Raw genomic sequence first — 13,886 nt, forward strand, 5'->3', positions numbered from 1 at the left:
AGAAAGGTAAGCAAACCAACTGTCAAGAGACATAACCATCAACAGAACAAGACTCTGAAACGACCCAGATGTTGGCACTGTCTGGCAGGGAATGTAAATCTTACAATAATAAGTTAAAGATTCTACTGTCATTCCGTCAGAAAGATAAATCTTTGAAGAGGAAAAAATTTCCAGGCCTAGAATAATTAGAACAAATCCAAGTTCTGTCCTTGAAAGAGAAAAAACAACAAAAAGCAAAACCAAATCTATGAAAAACACTATAAATACAAAGGACAGAATGTCAATTTTAAATTAAAAGCTAGATCAATCAACAAGCAAAACATTGGGTCCACAGATAAAGATATGAAGGATATAAACAAGAAACTTAAAAATGAGGAAAAATACCTGTCCTCTACCTCTACTTCCATCTTCTGTTCTCCTTCCCTCCCGGCCACTCCACTGTCTCACCAGGGCAGTGTCAAAGGATCCAAAAAGGAATCCAAACCTTCAAAAAGTACGGTAAAAAGGTCCAGAAGGGGAAGGGCAGCACATGCTGTTGGTCAGGAGAGCGGCACCCACGGTATCTGCGGCGTGGCCTGACGAGCGGGGGGGTGGGGGAGGTGGTAAGTGAACCACATGCAGAAACAAGTGCAGAAAACATTTCGAGTGGAGTGCGGCCGGCAGCGGGCCACGTGGCGGCATCACGGTTAGCGCTGGGACAAGGCACGTGAGGTCCCTGGCAGCACGGGTGGGGGCGCTGATCTCAGTGACGTGGCCAGCCTCACGCATCTGGTCCTAGACACTCAGCGTCACCAGGAGCCAGAGTGCCCGCGCGCGCAGGGCGCCCCGACGGCAGCCGTGTGCCGCAGGGGCAGGCGCAGCCCACCTCGGTTCACACGCACACAGCAGCCAGACCCGCACAGTCACACGCTGGTGCAGTTCTCTGACACGACATCCCCAAATACTCACCTTACCCAGTTTTACCAGTTTTCACCCATAAACCCTCCACAGTTTAATACAGGACCACACACTTTCTCCGTATGATTGATGTGAAGCTGATATAATTCTATTTTCACCTCTTCTCCTAATTAGGCCAATTTTGTTAAATTTTGTGGCCTTCCCCCTGGACCCAGATCTGTTTATGAGAAATTTCAAAGCCGTTTTTCTCACCTGGCCTGGGACTTGCTGGCCAGCGTTCACACCAGTGCTCACACCAGTGATGAAAACTGGCGTGTCCTCTACAAATTACAGGGTGTCACCAAAACACCAGCCAACCAATACCAGAAACACGACCCAAGCTGCCTGCCCACGCGAGCCTGTACCTGGGGGACTGACGGGCTGAAGGCCACGCCAGCGATGGTGTCCGTGTGTCCGGCCAGTCTGTGAGAAAATGTGCTCGAGCCCATCTCATACACGTACGCCTGCAAGACAGACAGAAAAGACGGGATTCTGTGTTGAAAGGGCCACGAGCCCACGTGAGTCTTGCACAGCAGAGGCGCCTGCGGCCGAGCGACTCTGCAGCAGCCAGTCCAACAGGCCAGCACCACCTGGTCAGACACACCCTTGGTTACCCCGCCGCCCTCCCCCCTGCCCTTCGGGACTTTACCGTCTCAGGATTCAGAGCCCCTCATGCGTCCACAGTCCAGCCCTGCCTGCAGGACCAAACGGAGTCAAAAAGTGATGTTTTATGTCTTTCCCATAAATTTGAAACAAAAACATGTACACCTTGCTTCCTACGAAATTAGCTTGGAATTTAAGCAATTTAAATATGAATTTTTTCTATAGCTGTTCATAAGATTAAAAATACAGACATACAGGGGCCCCTGGGTGGCTCAGTCGGTTAAGCGTCCGACTTCGGCTCAGGTCATGATCTCACGGTTCGGGAGTTCGAGCCCCGCGTCGGGCTCTGTGCTGACAGCTCAGAGCATGGAGCTGCTTCAGATTCTGTGTCTCCCTTTCTCTCTGCCTCTGCACCACTCATGCTCTCTCTCTGTCTCTCAAAAATAAACAAACTTTTTAAAAAAAACTTAAAAAAATAGAAATGTACATTCCTCTGTGATGGTATTACCGTATATATATAAAAAGGTATGTACAGAAAGAGATGGACAGACGTGTACATATTTACAGAGAGAGAGAGGCCATCAAATAGTTCACTTTAGGGGCACAAATCTGGTACCCAGATGCCATCCTGCTGTGAGGGTGTAAGGGAGGAGATCCGCTCCAATGTGTAGGCAACACGATGTGCACATGAGTATCGTGTGGGCTCTACTGGTAATGAAAGGGAATTGCCATGTCGCAGAAGAAGGAACACATCTACGTGATTCCTTTTTCCACAAAAAAAGTCTATTTTAATGTACAGATGAGCCCTTCAGATTTAGAACTTCCACGTGATTCTGTCACAGGCTAAACAGCGGCTTCTGGAATAAAGTCCACAACCAGATACCGTATTGACCTTGAAGTGCAAAGGTTTAAAGTGTGTTTTCTCCCGCTGTGCTTACTGGAAACACGTGCTTATGTGAAAAGCAGCTGCTGGCGTGCACTCCCAACAGCTCCCGGAAGGGCTGCTGCCGTGGGCCCAGGGGCCCCGCTCTGGGAGCCTGACGCTGCGGCTGTCACCGTCTACAGGACCCTCCACAGCGGCCACGCGTCAGGTGACGTGCTCATATCCGTGCTGAGAAAGCAGGACATACAGTAAGTGACCTCCATCGAGCGTCAGCACGGAGGTTCTCAACAGCTTCTCCTGACTCTAAACTTGTGCGCGGCTTTGTGAGGCCGCCAGCGACGCACCTGCCCATGAAGGACCCGGGGAGGGAGCCCGGCGCTGTCCCCACTGCTACCCTGGTCTCTCTCCAGGACGGCCTCCCGGGCGCTCCCGTGGGGACACCCGGGTCGCTCAGGACCGCATCCTGTCTGCTGTTCAGATCAGCGGACAAGGAGCCTAAGGTGGCCATTTGCTCCCGTTGCCTCTGACACACAGACTAGTGGTCACAGCAAACACCGCACACGACGCGTCTATCAACCCCTCGGTCACCCTGTCCAGCCCCCGAAGACACCGTCACTGCCCCATTCTGCAGACGAGGGCCCCAGGGCACAGCCCAGCCCCTCGCGGCCCTCGCCTCTCCCAGCACGTGCCCGTCATCCACCGGCTGTGCCCTGTCCTGTCGCGCTAACCGTGTCCGTGGGCACGAGCGGGTGCCCACACCAGACGCTACGGCGGTCAGTGGTCCAGCGCGGTTCCCTGTGCCGCCCTGGCCCCCACGCCGCTCCTCCACGTGAGCCCGAGACACATGGGAAATGTCCACGCAGAGACTTGCACAAGGCTCTTTACAACACCTGCCGGGAAAGCTTAAGCCTACGATTCTTTGTGCCCCGTAGAGAAACCGTGGGTCTGCGCAAACCAGGATTCTTGGAGGCGCAAGGTGAAGATGAAGACATAGCCCGAGTCTCTCTAGACCCCAGGCTGCGGGGAGAAATGAGGGCAGACGTCTCCCTGCCCTGGCTGCGTCCAGGGACAACCCCAGAGCGCCCTGGAAGGGAGTCCGTGCTCCGAGAGGCAGGTGTGCAGGGGAGCAGTGCATCTGGGTCTGCACAGCCCGGCCGACGACCCCAGCAGCCGCGCCGGCCCGGGAGGGACAGGGCCAGCGTCCCAGGTGCTGCGCCTTCCACTTTCTCGTGGACGTGTGGTGACTCGTGATGTGGGCCGTGAACTTCGACAGAAGCTGAGAGGCGCGCAGGAAGGGTGACGGGAGAAGCGAGCACAGGAGCCGGGGATGGGAAGCCGTGACAGCAAAGGCGTCAGGAACTGAGACGCAGCGGGAAGAGCCAGGAGGGGAGGGGCTCGGGCTGGCGCCCCTGACACTGAGGAAGCAGCTTCAGTACGAGACGTGTGGCCTGGCTCCCATTACGAAGGTCGGTCAAGGACACGTTGACGGCTGCAGCTGACACGTGAAGACTCCAGGGAACGTGTGTCTGGGCTGACGGGGGGCGGGGGGCCCAAGGCCCCAACGGGGCGGTGGCGAGGCAGCTGGCGGGCCGGCAGGTGCAGCGGCTCTGGAGTTAGAGCCCGGGGACGGGAGGCCCATGCGCCTTTCTCCTCAAAGCAGCATCTGCAAAAGTCCTTCCTGAGATGCCTGTTGTTACCTGTTCTGAGTGGGAGCGAACACTGCATCGTGTGACATCCCACAATGCACATAAATGACGCCGTGAAGCTGCGAGAGAAGAATCAGCAATGGTTATTTAAGAAACAGCCTCCCATTTTCTGCATGAAAATGCTTTTAAATGAAACCTATCTTTTCGCCCAGAAAGTTCTTAAAGGAAATGAATCTTTCTGGTCATGGCAAACTTGAACCATGAAAACAACAGTCTGGAGCCACAAGCATCAGCCATTTTATTAGATGCACACTCGTCATGACCTGCACTTTCAGACGGTGGCAACAATCAGCCCAAATGGAGAAGACGCACCTTGTCCGTCGCTGAAAACACAGAATGACCTGCAAGTGATTCAATTCATTACAATCCTTGTGGGGAACGCAATGTTTTGATTAGATGCAGTAATAGTTATTTGATTCGTGAAGGCACCTCTCCCCCTCGATGGGAAATAAGCCGTGGCTAAGACGTGCTCAGACAGAGAGGAAACGTAAAATAAAACCCTACGAAGTCAGTCTTACTTTGAAACTAAACTAATGAGCCCGGAGAATGTGGCAGTTATTCTTCACAGATGGGGATGTGGCCTAGTTCACTCCGGAGCGTGGAAGGTGCTTCACTGTTCAAGACGACTCACAAACACTGTCGGGGACTGAGTGTACTACTGAAAAAAGCAATGTTTTGCAAACACAACTAGACCAGTTCGTCACGAATATTCTGTAATTCTGTGGAGCTGTATCCCTGAAGATGAAGTTGGCTTTCATTTTTCTGTCTCACATTATTCTTACCAGGTGTCCTTCATTTCCCTTTGCCTGGATTTTCTCCACAGAAGAAACGGGCAAAAGAACTGCAAACAGAAGTTAACTCTGTTTCTCTGAAGCTTCACAGTAGTGGTGATATTGTCCCCAGGGAAGTCAACTATCACATGACCGTCATTCACTTTGTTTTTTTTTTTTAAATTTTTTTTTAATGTTTTATTTATTTCTAGGAGAGAGAGAGAGAGAGAGACAGCGTGAGCAGGGGAGGATCAGAGAGAGAGGTAGTCACAGACTCTGAAACAGGCTCCAGGTTCTGAGCTGGCAGTCAGCACAGAGCCCGACGCGGGGCTCGAACCCACGAACCGTGAGATCATGACCTAAGCGAAAGTCGGACGCTTAACCGACTAAGCCACCCAGGTGCCCCACACTTTGTTTTTTTAAAGTATTTCCAGAAATGATGTTTCTCAGGATGGTGCATATTATCTTAGATCACTAAATTTTTAGCTCATAAAAAAAATTATGAAGTTTTCTAAGAAGGCCAAAGTGCTCAAGATTTAATACGGAGCCCTACCTGAAATCCCACGAAGACAGGAACGTCGTCACCTCCAGCAGAAGCCAAGACTCTGTGTGAAAGCCCCAGACTTGGGCACAAGGAGCTCTGTGGCCACTAACAGGTGAACACTGGGTGTTAACGGCGGGCCTCTCCCTCAGGTTGGGAGGCAGGCGCACGACCCCTCCTCTCGGTGACCTCCATCAGGGTCCGGCAGACACAGCAATGGGCTCTACCCTGGCCCTGCCCCTTCCCCTCACCGAGCGCGGCGAGGGGTCACTGGCAAGCACGGATGGATGAGTGGACACCCTCCTGACAGACACACGCCCGGGCCGGCGGCCGCAGCGGCTTCAGCAGTCCTGAGCAAATCTCCGTCAGGTTCGTCTGTAATAACAAGAACCCAGTCTCTCATCCTGGGACCTATGACCGGTCATCTCTAGCTCGTTCTTTGAAAGTGTGATCATAGAGTGAGACACTGGGGCCGGGATCTGGCAAAAGAGCCGCGCACGCATCACCCACAACGTTGGCAGCGCCCAGCTGCAGCCATCGCGGTCCAGTCGCAGCCATCCATGTTGAAAGTGCAGGCAGGCGCCCAGGGGTGCAGCCGCGAAGCTAGTCTGCTCACCCGCACGGGGGACACCATGGCGCACTGCTGCACGGTGTCGGAAGCGGGGTCAGAGACGGGTGGCGGAGCCGCCTCTCTAGAACCTGACAGCGCCTTCCAGCAGAAGGGCTCGCACAGAAGGAGACCCCAGGCCTCTGTGTCTAGCTCCGTCTCCAAAGTCTGTGCTTGGCTCTCCATCCTGACAGATTTCAGGAATATACCAAAGTGCAGAGAACTGCACAACCAGCCCATCATATGGAGCAAACACCTCATCAAGAGTTTGCTCGAGTTGCTTCCACTACTGTACCTCCTTCTCTGCTTTTTCCCTTTTAGTTTTAGTGACTGAATTAAGTATGAAGCATTTTTAGCAAATTGCCAAGATAACATTCCATGTATTTTGTAAGTATCTCTAAAAATATGGACATTGCACACACACCTGCACTGCCCTTTCACACTGACCTAAAGTAAAGGGAGGCCTGGCCGGTCACACTGGTCACACTTGTTTCGGGCAAGCAGGACCCAGAGCAGATCCCTGTGATGCTGTTACGTCTCCCCAGCGCCACTGTTCGGAGCAATGCCTTCACTCCCTGCCTCTGTTTCACGCCATAGACTTGTTGATGAAATGGGGTCCAAGTCCAGAAGAACGGCCCACCCATGACTCATCTGTCTGCCTGTGTGTGACATCTTTCAACGTGCCCCACCATCCCGTGTGTGGGCCCTGGGCCAGAAATGATCCAGGGAGACTTAGTTCACTTCAGGCTCTACCTTTTTTCCACAAGAATACCTCACGGTGGATATCAGCAGGGCTGCACCTCAAGATGGCAGGAGGAATGTGTGGTTTCCACGGTGTTGCACAGTGAGTGACGCTAACATTGGTCGGGAGGCTTGGCGTCTGACATGACCTCCCTTGGAGACTGCAGTGAGGTCGCCTGCTGACACATGTGCAAGGGCACATACGGCGCCCTTACACCAGCACAATGTTCTCCAGCAGGGTCCAGACCGCTTCATCCCGCACAACTGCGATTCCTCCAATGTCCGTGTCCCAGCTGCCCCCCTCCCGCCAATATCCGTGTCCCAGCTGCCCCCCCCCGCCAATGTCTGTGTCCCAGCTGGCCCGCCCCCCCGCCAATGTCTGTGTCCCAGCTGCGCCCCCCGCCAATGTCTGTGTCCCAGCTGCCCCCACTGCTGGCAGCCACCACCCCACCCTCTGCTTCTATGAGTGTGGCTGTTGCAGAATACTCATCTAAGTGCAACCAGGCAATATTTGCCCTTCTCTATGTGATTGGCTTATCTTGGTATAATGCCCTCTGGTTCATCTATGTCATTGCAAATGATGGGACTTTCTTCTTTTTCTAAGGCTGAATAACATTCCATTGTATAGATTTATTCATCCATCAATAAACATTTGTGTGGTTTGCACATCTTGGCTACAGTGAGTAATGTAGCAGTGACGTGAAAGAGCAAGTCTCTCTTTGAGGTAATGATTTCAGTTCTGTTGGACAAACACCCAGGGGTGGGATTACCTTAGCCTATGGAAATTCTATTTTTAATTTTCCAAGGAGCCTCCACATGTTCTCCATGGAGGCTGCACCAGTTCGCCTTCCACCAACAGACCATGAAGGCTCCAACTTCCCCACGCGCTGGCCGGCCTTACCTCCTGGTCTTTTGACGATGGCCATCCTGACAGCTGGGAGGTGGTATTTCACTGGCTTTGATCTGCATTTCCGTGGCGGCGAGTGATGCTGAGAAGCACTTCCTGTACCTGTCGGCCACCAGTGTCTTCTTTGGAGAAACATCTGTTCTGGCTGCCTGGGGGGCACCAATCTCTATCTGGTAGTTTCACTAATGACATTTGCCAAAATCAATTACTTTGAGATTGCAAGAGAGTAATTTTCAAATTCTGCCATTCATCCCACTTGTCTGGAGAATTCTTCAGTTATTTCACTCAAAAATTAATTTTTCTTCTTCAAATAGGATATCAGACTAACTTGAAATTTAGTCCAAACAGGAAACGCAAGACAAATGCTGCATTATTTCCCTAAAAAAGACATGGTTCTATAACGTATTGGTACCCTAGGCACCTCCAAATGGGAACAAATAAGGCTTTGTTTATATTTGTTTTCATCTTGTTTTTAGTTATCTTTTCGGACTGTTATTTAAAAATCACATGACTTTTAAATTATTAAATTTTTATTTATTTTTTCTTTTTATTTTAGTATTTATTTTTTAATTAATTTATTTTTTTGCAAATAGTTTATTGTCAAGTTGGTTTCCATACAACATTTAAATTACATATTTAAAAGTCATGAGAATGTTTTCAAATCAATTACAGTCATTATTCTTTTGAGGCTCAATTATGCCTTCTTTGGCCAACAGCCTTTAACGTTGCTTCCTGCAGTCATATTATATTACCCCATCGCTCCTCAATTCCTTCCTTTCTTTTCAGCACAAGATGTCCCTGGCTCATCTGTGAACTTTTTGCCACAGACCTGAAAGAGCTATTCATCCAGAGACGTCTGGTTCCCATTAGTGGGGACAGCAGGTAGAAGGGGCCGCAAGGTCCGGAGGGCAAGGCTGGGACGTCAGTGCTTCTGAACACTTTCAGTGGCCGATGCTACGAAACATGTGCCTGTTTTTATATGTGTGCACCAATTCCACACTGTTTTAATTAGAGGCTTTCTAAGGTGTTTGAATAACTGGTAAATCAAGATCCTCCCACCCCAAAAATAAAACACTCTTTTTTCAAGGATGTCTTGACAATTGTTACTTGTTTATTCTTTGAAATAATTTTACAATGTAATTGTCTACCTACAGAAAAGCCAGTTGAAAATTTTGTTGCAGAAGTGCTAAGTTTGCAAATTACCTACGGAGAACTGACTTCTTTATGAGATAGAATCTTCCCATTCAAGAAAAATTAAGACATTGCATTTTTCAAGACTACATTTCTGGAAAAAAAAAAAGTAAAGTTTTCTTCATATAGATTTTGCAGGGTTCTTGTTAAGTTCATGCCTGAATATTTTATCCTTCTTAAGGCTCCTCTAAACGGATTCTCTCCCTTATTATATTTTCTCACAGGTTATTGTTTTTATATGTAAATACTATTAAATTCCATATATTAATTTAAATCCCACTATTAATACTTTCCTGAATTATTTAATGTTTATAAGGACAATTAATTCTCTTGGGTTTTCCAGGGGCAACTGGGTGGCTCCGTCGGTTAAGCATCCGACTTCGGCTCAGGCCATGATCTCGTGGTTTGTGATTTGGAGCCCCGCGTCAGGCTCTGTGCTGACAGCTCAGAGCCTGGAGCTGCTTCAGATTCTGTGTCTCCCTCTCTCTCTCTGCCTCTCTACTCATGCTCTGTCTCTCAAAAATGAATAAACATTTAAAAATTTTTTTTTTAATGTTTTATTTATTTCTAGGAGAGAGAGACAGCGTGAGCAGGGGAGGGTCAGAGAGAGAGGGAGTCACAGACTGAAACAGGCTCCAGGCTCCGAGCTGGCAGTCAGCACAGAGCCCGACGCGGGGCTCGAACCCACGAACCGCGAGATCATGGCCTAAGCGAAAGTCGGACGCTTAACCGACTAAGCCACCCAGGCGCCCCTAAACATTTTAAAAAATAATAAAAAACAAAAAAATTCTCTTGGGTTTTCCAGACATACAATCTTATCATCTATGAATAAAGACAGTTTTAACTTTTCCTTTTCAATTATAATGTCTCTCATTATCTTGTCTAATTTTATAGGTAAATATTCCCAATATTCCATAAAACAGAAGTGGAATCAATGGAACATTGATTGCTTTGATCCTGATCAGAGGCTGCTTCTACTGCTTTTTCATAAGATGCTGGCATTTGGATAGGGATGAATATTTTATCATTTGAAAGAAGTATTCATACATTCATCTTGTAAGGGGTGTTTTACATGAAATGAATGGGGAATTGTGTTGAAATAGCTTTTCTGCATATATAAAGACAACAAAACAAGCCCATTAAATTAGTTAATGGCATCCTTGATATTGAGCCGTCCTTGAAATTCAGGAGCATTGATAAATTATTGTGAATGTGTGGTCAGGTTCTGTTTATTCCTATTTCATTTAAGACTTTTTGAATTTATATTTACAAGTAAAATGTAGCTTTTTTCTGAAATTTTATTGATTTTTCATATCAGTTATCATTCCGAAAAATAATCTGGATGCTTTTCTTATTTATCTTAGAGTTAAGGATCATTGAGACTATTGCATTTTAAAAGTTTAATAAGGTTCCCGGGGTCTGGTACTTTTTTGTAGAAAAGCTCTTGGAATTTTTTTTCTATTTCTTCTATAAAAACTAACCTGTTCATCTATTTGTCTTTTTGGGGAAAGTTTTGATATATTTCCTGCAAGTTCTCCATTTCTATATGGCTTTCATATTTATTTGCATAAACTGTGTAAAGCAACTTCTCAGTTTTGAAAAGTTCCTCTGTTCCATGTTTTTTTCTTTTTTCTTCCTCATCATTTCTTATTAATTACATATTAAGCTTTGTCTCTTTCTAAAAAATCTGGGTTAAAGTTTACTTTGTATCTTATGTTTTTAAAAAATAAACATTCTATTTATTCTCTCTTCTGTCTCCTTCTGTTTCTGTGAACTTACTTATCTTCTTGTTCCTTTTCTTGCTTTATAGATGGAGATTTAATTTCCTATTGTTCCCTTTCTTAAAATTTCTTCTACATACTTCTTTAGTTGTATCCCAGAGACACTGACATATCATGTTATAAATAATATTTTTAAGAAATCCTACAATTTCATTTTGTCTTATATTCTTTTTTTTTTAATTTTTTTTTTAATGTTTTATTTATTTCTAGGAGAGAGAGACAGAGACAGCATGAGCAAGGGAGGGTCAGAGAGAGAGGGAGTCACAGATTGAAACAGGATCCAGGCTCTGAGCCGGCAGTCAGCACAGAGCCCAACGCGGGGCTCGAACCCACGAACCGCGAGATCATGACCTAAGCGAAAGTCGGACGCCTAACCGACTAAGCCACCCAGGCGCCCCAATTTTTTGTCTTATATTCTTAAACCGCAAGTTCTTTAACAGAAATCCTGTATCCATACAGGAGGAACTTTTCTTAATCTTCCATTACCAATTTATGGATTGTCTGCATTGCGGTGAGAGAATGCCATTTTTGTTCTTATTTTAATTTGTGTGTTTTTCTCTGTGGGTCCATACATGGTTAATGTTCCCACATCTGACGTGCACGTGGAAAGAAGATGCCTTCCTTCCTTGTTGACGTGGGACTATGTCCACACATGACTATAAATGATGTATTACTGATTATGTGAATATAGGTTTTCTGTGGCCCGCCAGTGCTTGGTTTGATCTGTTGAGGACTAAGATGGATGTGATGAAGTCCTCATTACTGGTGCCTGGCTATTTATTGTTTCATTTCTTAAATGCCTGCTTTATGAATTTGCTCTTCTGCTTATTTTCATTTCACATTGTTATATTTTCATTTTGAGTTTTAGCCTTTGGCATTATAAAGTGTCTTTGCCTCATTAATTTTGGGAGGTTAAATAATGACTTATGTGATATCAGGATCACATAATCTACTTTATTTTTATTCTCTTTTCCGTGACACACACTTGCTCATCTTTCTTTATACTTTCTGAATCACTTTGCTTCAAGCATTTCCTGTATTTAGCATAAACTCAGATTTTTCTTCTTATCTATAAGATCCAATCTGAGTGTCTTTTAAAAGACTTTCTTTTAAAAGAGGAATTAATTCGGGGCGCCTGGGTGGCTTAGTCGGTTAAGTGTCCGACTTTCGCTTAGGTCATGATCTTGCGGTTCGCGGTTTCCAGCCCCGCGTCGGGCTCTGTGCTGACTGCCAGCTCAGAGCCTGGAGCCTGTTTCAGTCTGTGACTCCCTCTCTCTCTGACCCTCCCCTGCTCATGCTGTCTCTCTCTCTCTCCTAAGAAATAAGCAAAACATTAAAAAAAAAAAAAGAGGAATTAATTCTACTTGAACTCACTAATATAATCATTGTATTGATCTCAGTTCTGTCCAACTGTTCAGTTGATCCTTGAATACAAGTTTAAACTGTCCACTTATACACAGATTTATTTGATAACTACAGTACTGCAAATATATTTTCTGTTTCTTATGATCTTAATAACTTGTCTCTAGCTGACTTTATTATAAAAACACATTACACAATACATATAACACACAAAATATGCGTTAATCAACTGTTCATGTTTTCATACGTCGGTCAATAGTAGGCTATTGATAATTAGGTTTGGGAGAAGCAAAAGTTGTAGGTAAATTTTGGGGGGGCTCAGTTGGTTAAGCATCCAACTTCAGCTCAGGTCATGATCTCACAGTTTAAGAGTTCAAGCACCACATCAGGGTCTCTGCTGTCAGTTAGCTCAGAGCCTGGAGCCTGTTTCAGTTTCTGTGTCTCCTTCTCTCTCCGATCCTCCCTTGCTCATGCTGGCTCTCTCTCAGAAATAAATAAAACATTAAAAAAAAGTTACATATGAATTTTTGACTGTGTAGGAGATCAGTGCTCCAACCCCAACATTATCAGTCAGCTGTACTTATAAATGAAGAGAACATTCATTTTATGATTTTATTTCATGTTGGATGTTTCCTCTGCCACTAAAAAACCCAGCTATTCAAGGTCTTTTGTGGTCCATATAAATTTTAGGATTATTTGTTCTAATTTAGTAAAAATATTTTGATAGGAATTGTATTGAATCTGTAGGTCACTGAAAGCAATTCTAACAACCAAAAACAACACTGGAAGTATAAACCATCTCAGGTTTCAAAATATACACTAAATTTCTTTGAAATTTTTGATCATCATTTTCCTTTATTCAACATATTTCTGAGTGCAGCTGGAAACTATAATAATTGAAATTAAGAGTATAAGGTCACAGAAACATTGAAAATAGAAAGACGGGAAATGAAGCTGATGTGAGAACACATAAGTCTCAAGTAGACATTAAGGTTTAAAGCATTACTAGAGATAATAAGGGACTTTAATAATGATAACAATGCTAAGCTATATAGAAAATATAATTCTAAATCTGTATGCACCTGATAAGACAGTTTCAAAATATAAAAAGCAAAAGTAATATAACCCTAAGAAGAAAAAAAAATCCTCAATTATAATGGAAGACCTTAACGAACTTATTTTAATGGCTACAAAACAAATTATTGCTGATCATGATACTTTTCTGCTTAAAATATTCTGCTCGTTCTCCAGTATCATGTAGAATACAGACCAAATATCTTTATGTGGTACACAAGAATCACCTATTGAAACTTTGTGTCTATTTCCCCTATATGTCCTGCTTTCTATTGCATCTATCATACAAACTCTGAATAGGACAATCCTTTCTATAATACAAAAAGATGAGCATGAACCAAAGAAATTCTCAGACAAGAGAACACAGAGGAAAAATGTGTTTTCTAAACAGATGAAAACTAACAATGTATTTGAAAATAAACTGACAGAAATTAAAAAAACACACAAACTTGGGATACCTGGATGGCTCAGTCAGTTAAACATTCAATTCTTGATTTCAGCTCAGGTCATGATCTCATGGTCTGTGGGTTCGAGCCCCACATCAAGCTGGTAGCACAGAGCCTACTTGGGATTCTTTCTCCCTCTCTCTCTCTGCTCCTCCCCCACTCATGCTGTCTCTCTCTCTAAATAAACATTTTAAAAAAAGAAAACACATAAATTTTAACTGCTAAAGTAGAAATAGAAGAGCTCAGAAATAAAATTACTAGATATAGGAGTATGTCAAATGAAAACTGATAAGTGTTAAGAAAGTATTAGAAAAAAAATTCAGATATTTTCAGAATTT

The 13,886-nt window shown here is 45.2% G+C and overlaps 1 protein-coding gene across 1 annotated transcript in view; it reads right to left on the reverse strand.

Moving 5' to 3' along the window:
* WDR27 (WD repeat domain 27) overlaps nt 1-13,886 on the reverse strand; it is a 159,865-nt gene that overhangs the window by 71,608 nt on the left and 74,371 nt on the right. The window contains exon 24 of the mRNA XM_039221028.1: nt 1,302-1,400. Within this exon, the coding sequence (XP_039076959.1) occupies nt 1,302-1,400 (99 nt within the window). The remainder of the gene's footprint in view (nt 1-1,301; nt 1,401-13,886) is intronic.

This window comes from Hyaena hyaena, unplaced genomic scaffold (genome assembly GCF_003009895.1).
Source record: "Hyaena hyaena isolate Hyena2069 unplaced genomic scaffold, ASM300989v1 scaffold_931, whole genome shotgun sequence".
Taxonomy (NCBI): domain Eukaryota; kingdom Metazoa; phylum Chordata; class Mammalia; order Carnivora; family Hyaenidae; genus Hyaena; species Hyaena hyaena.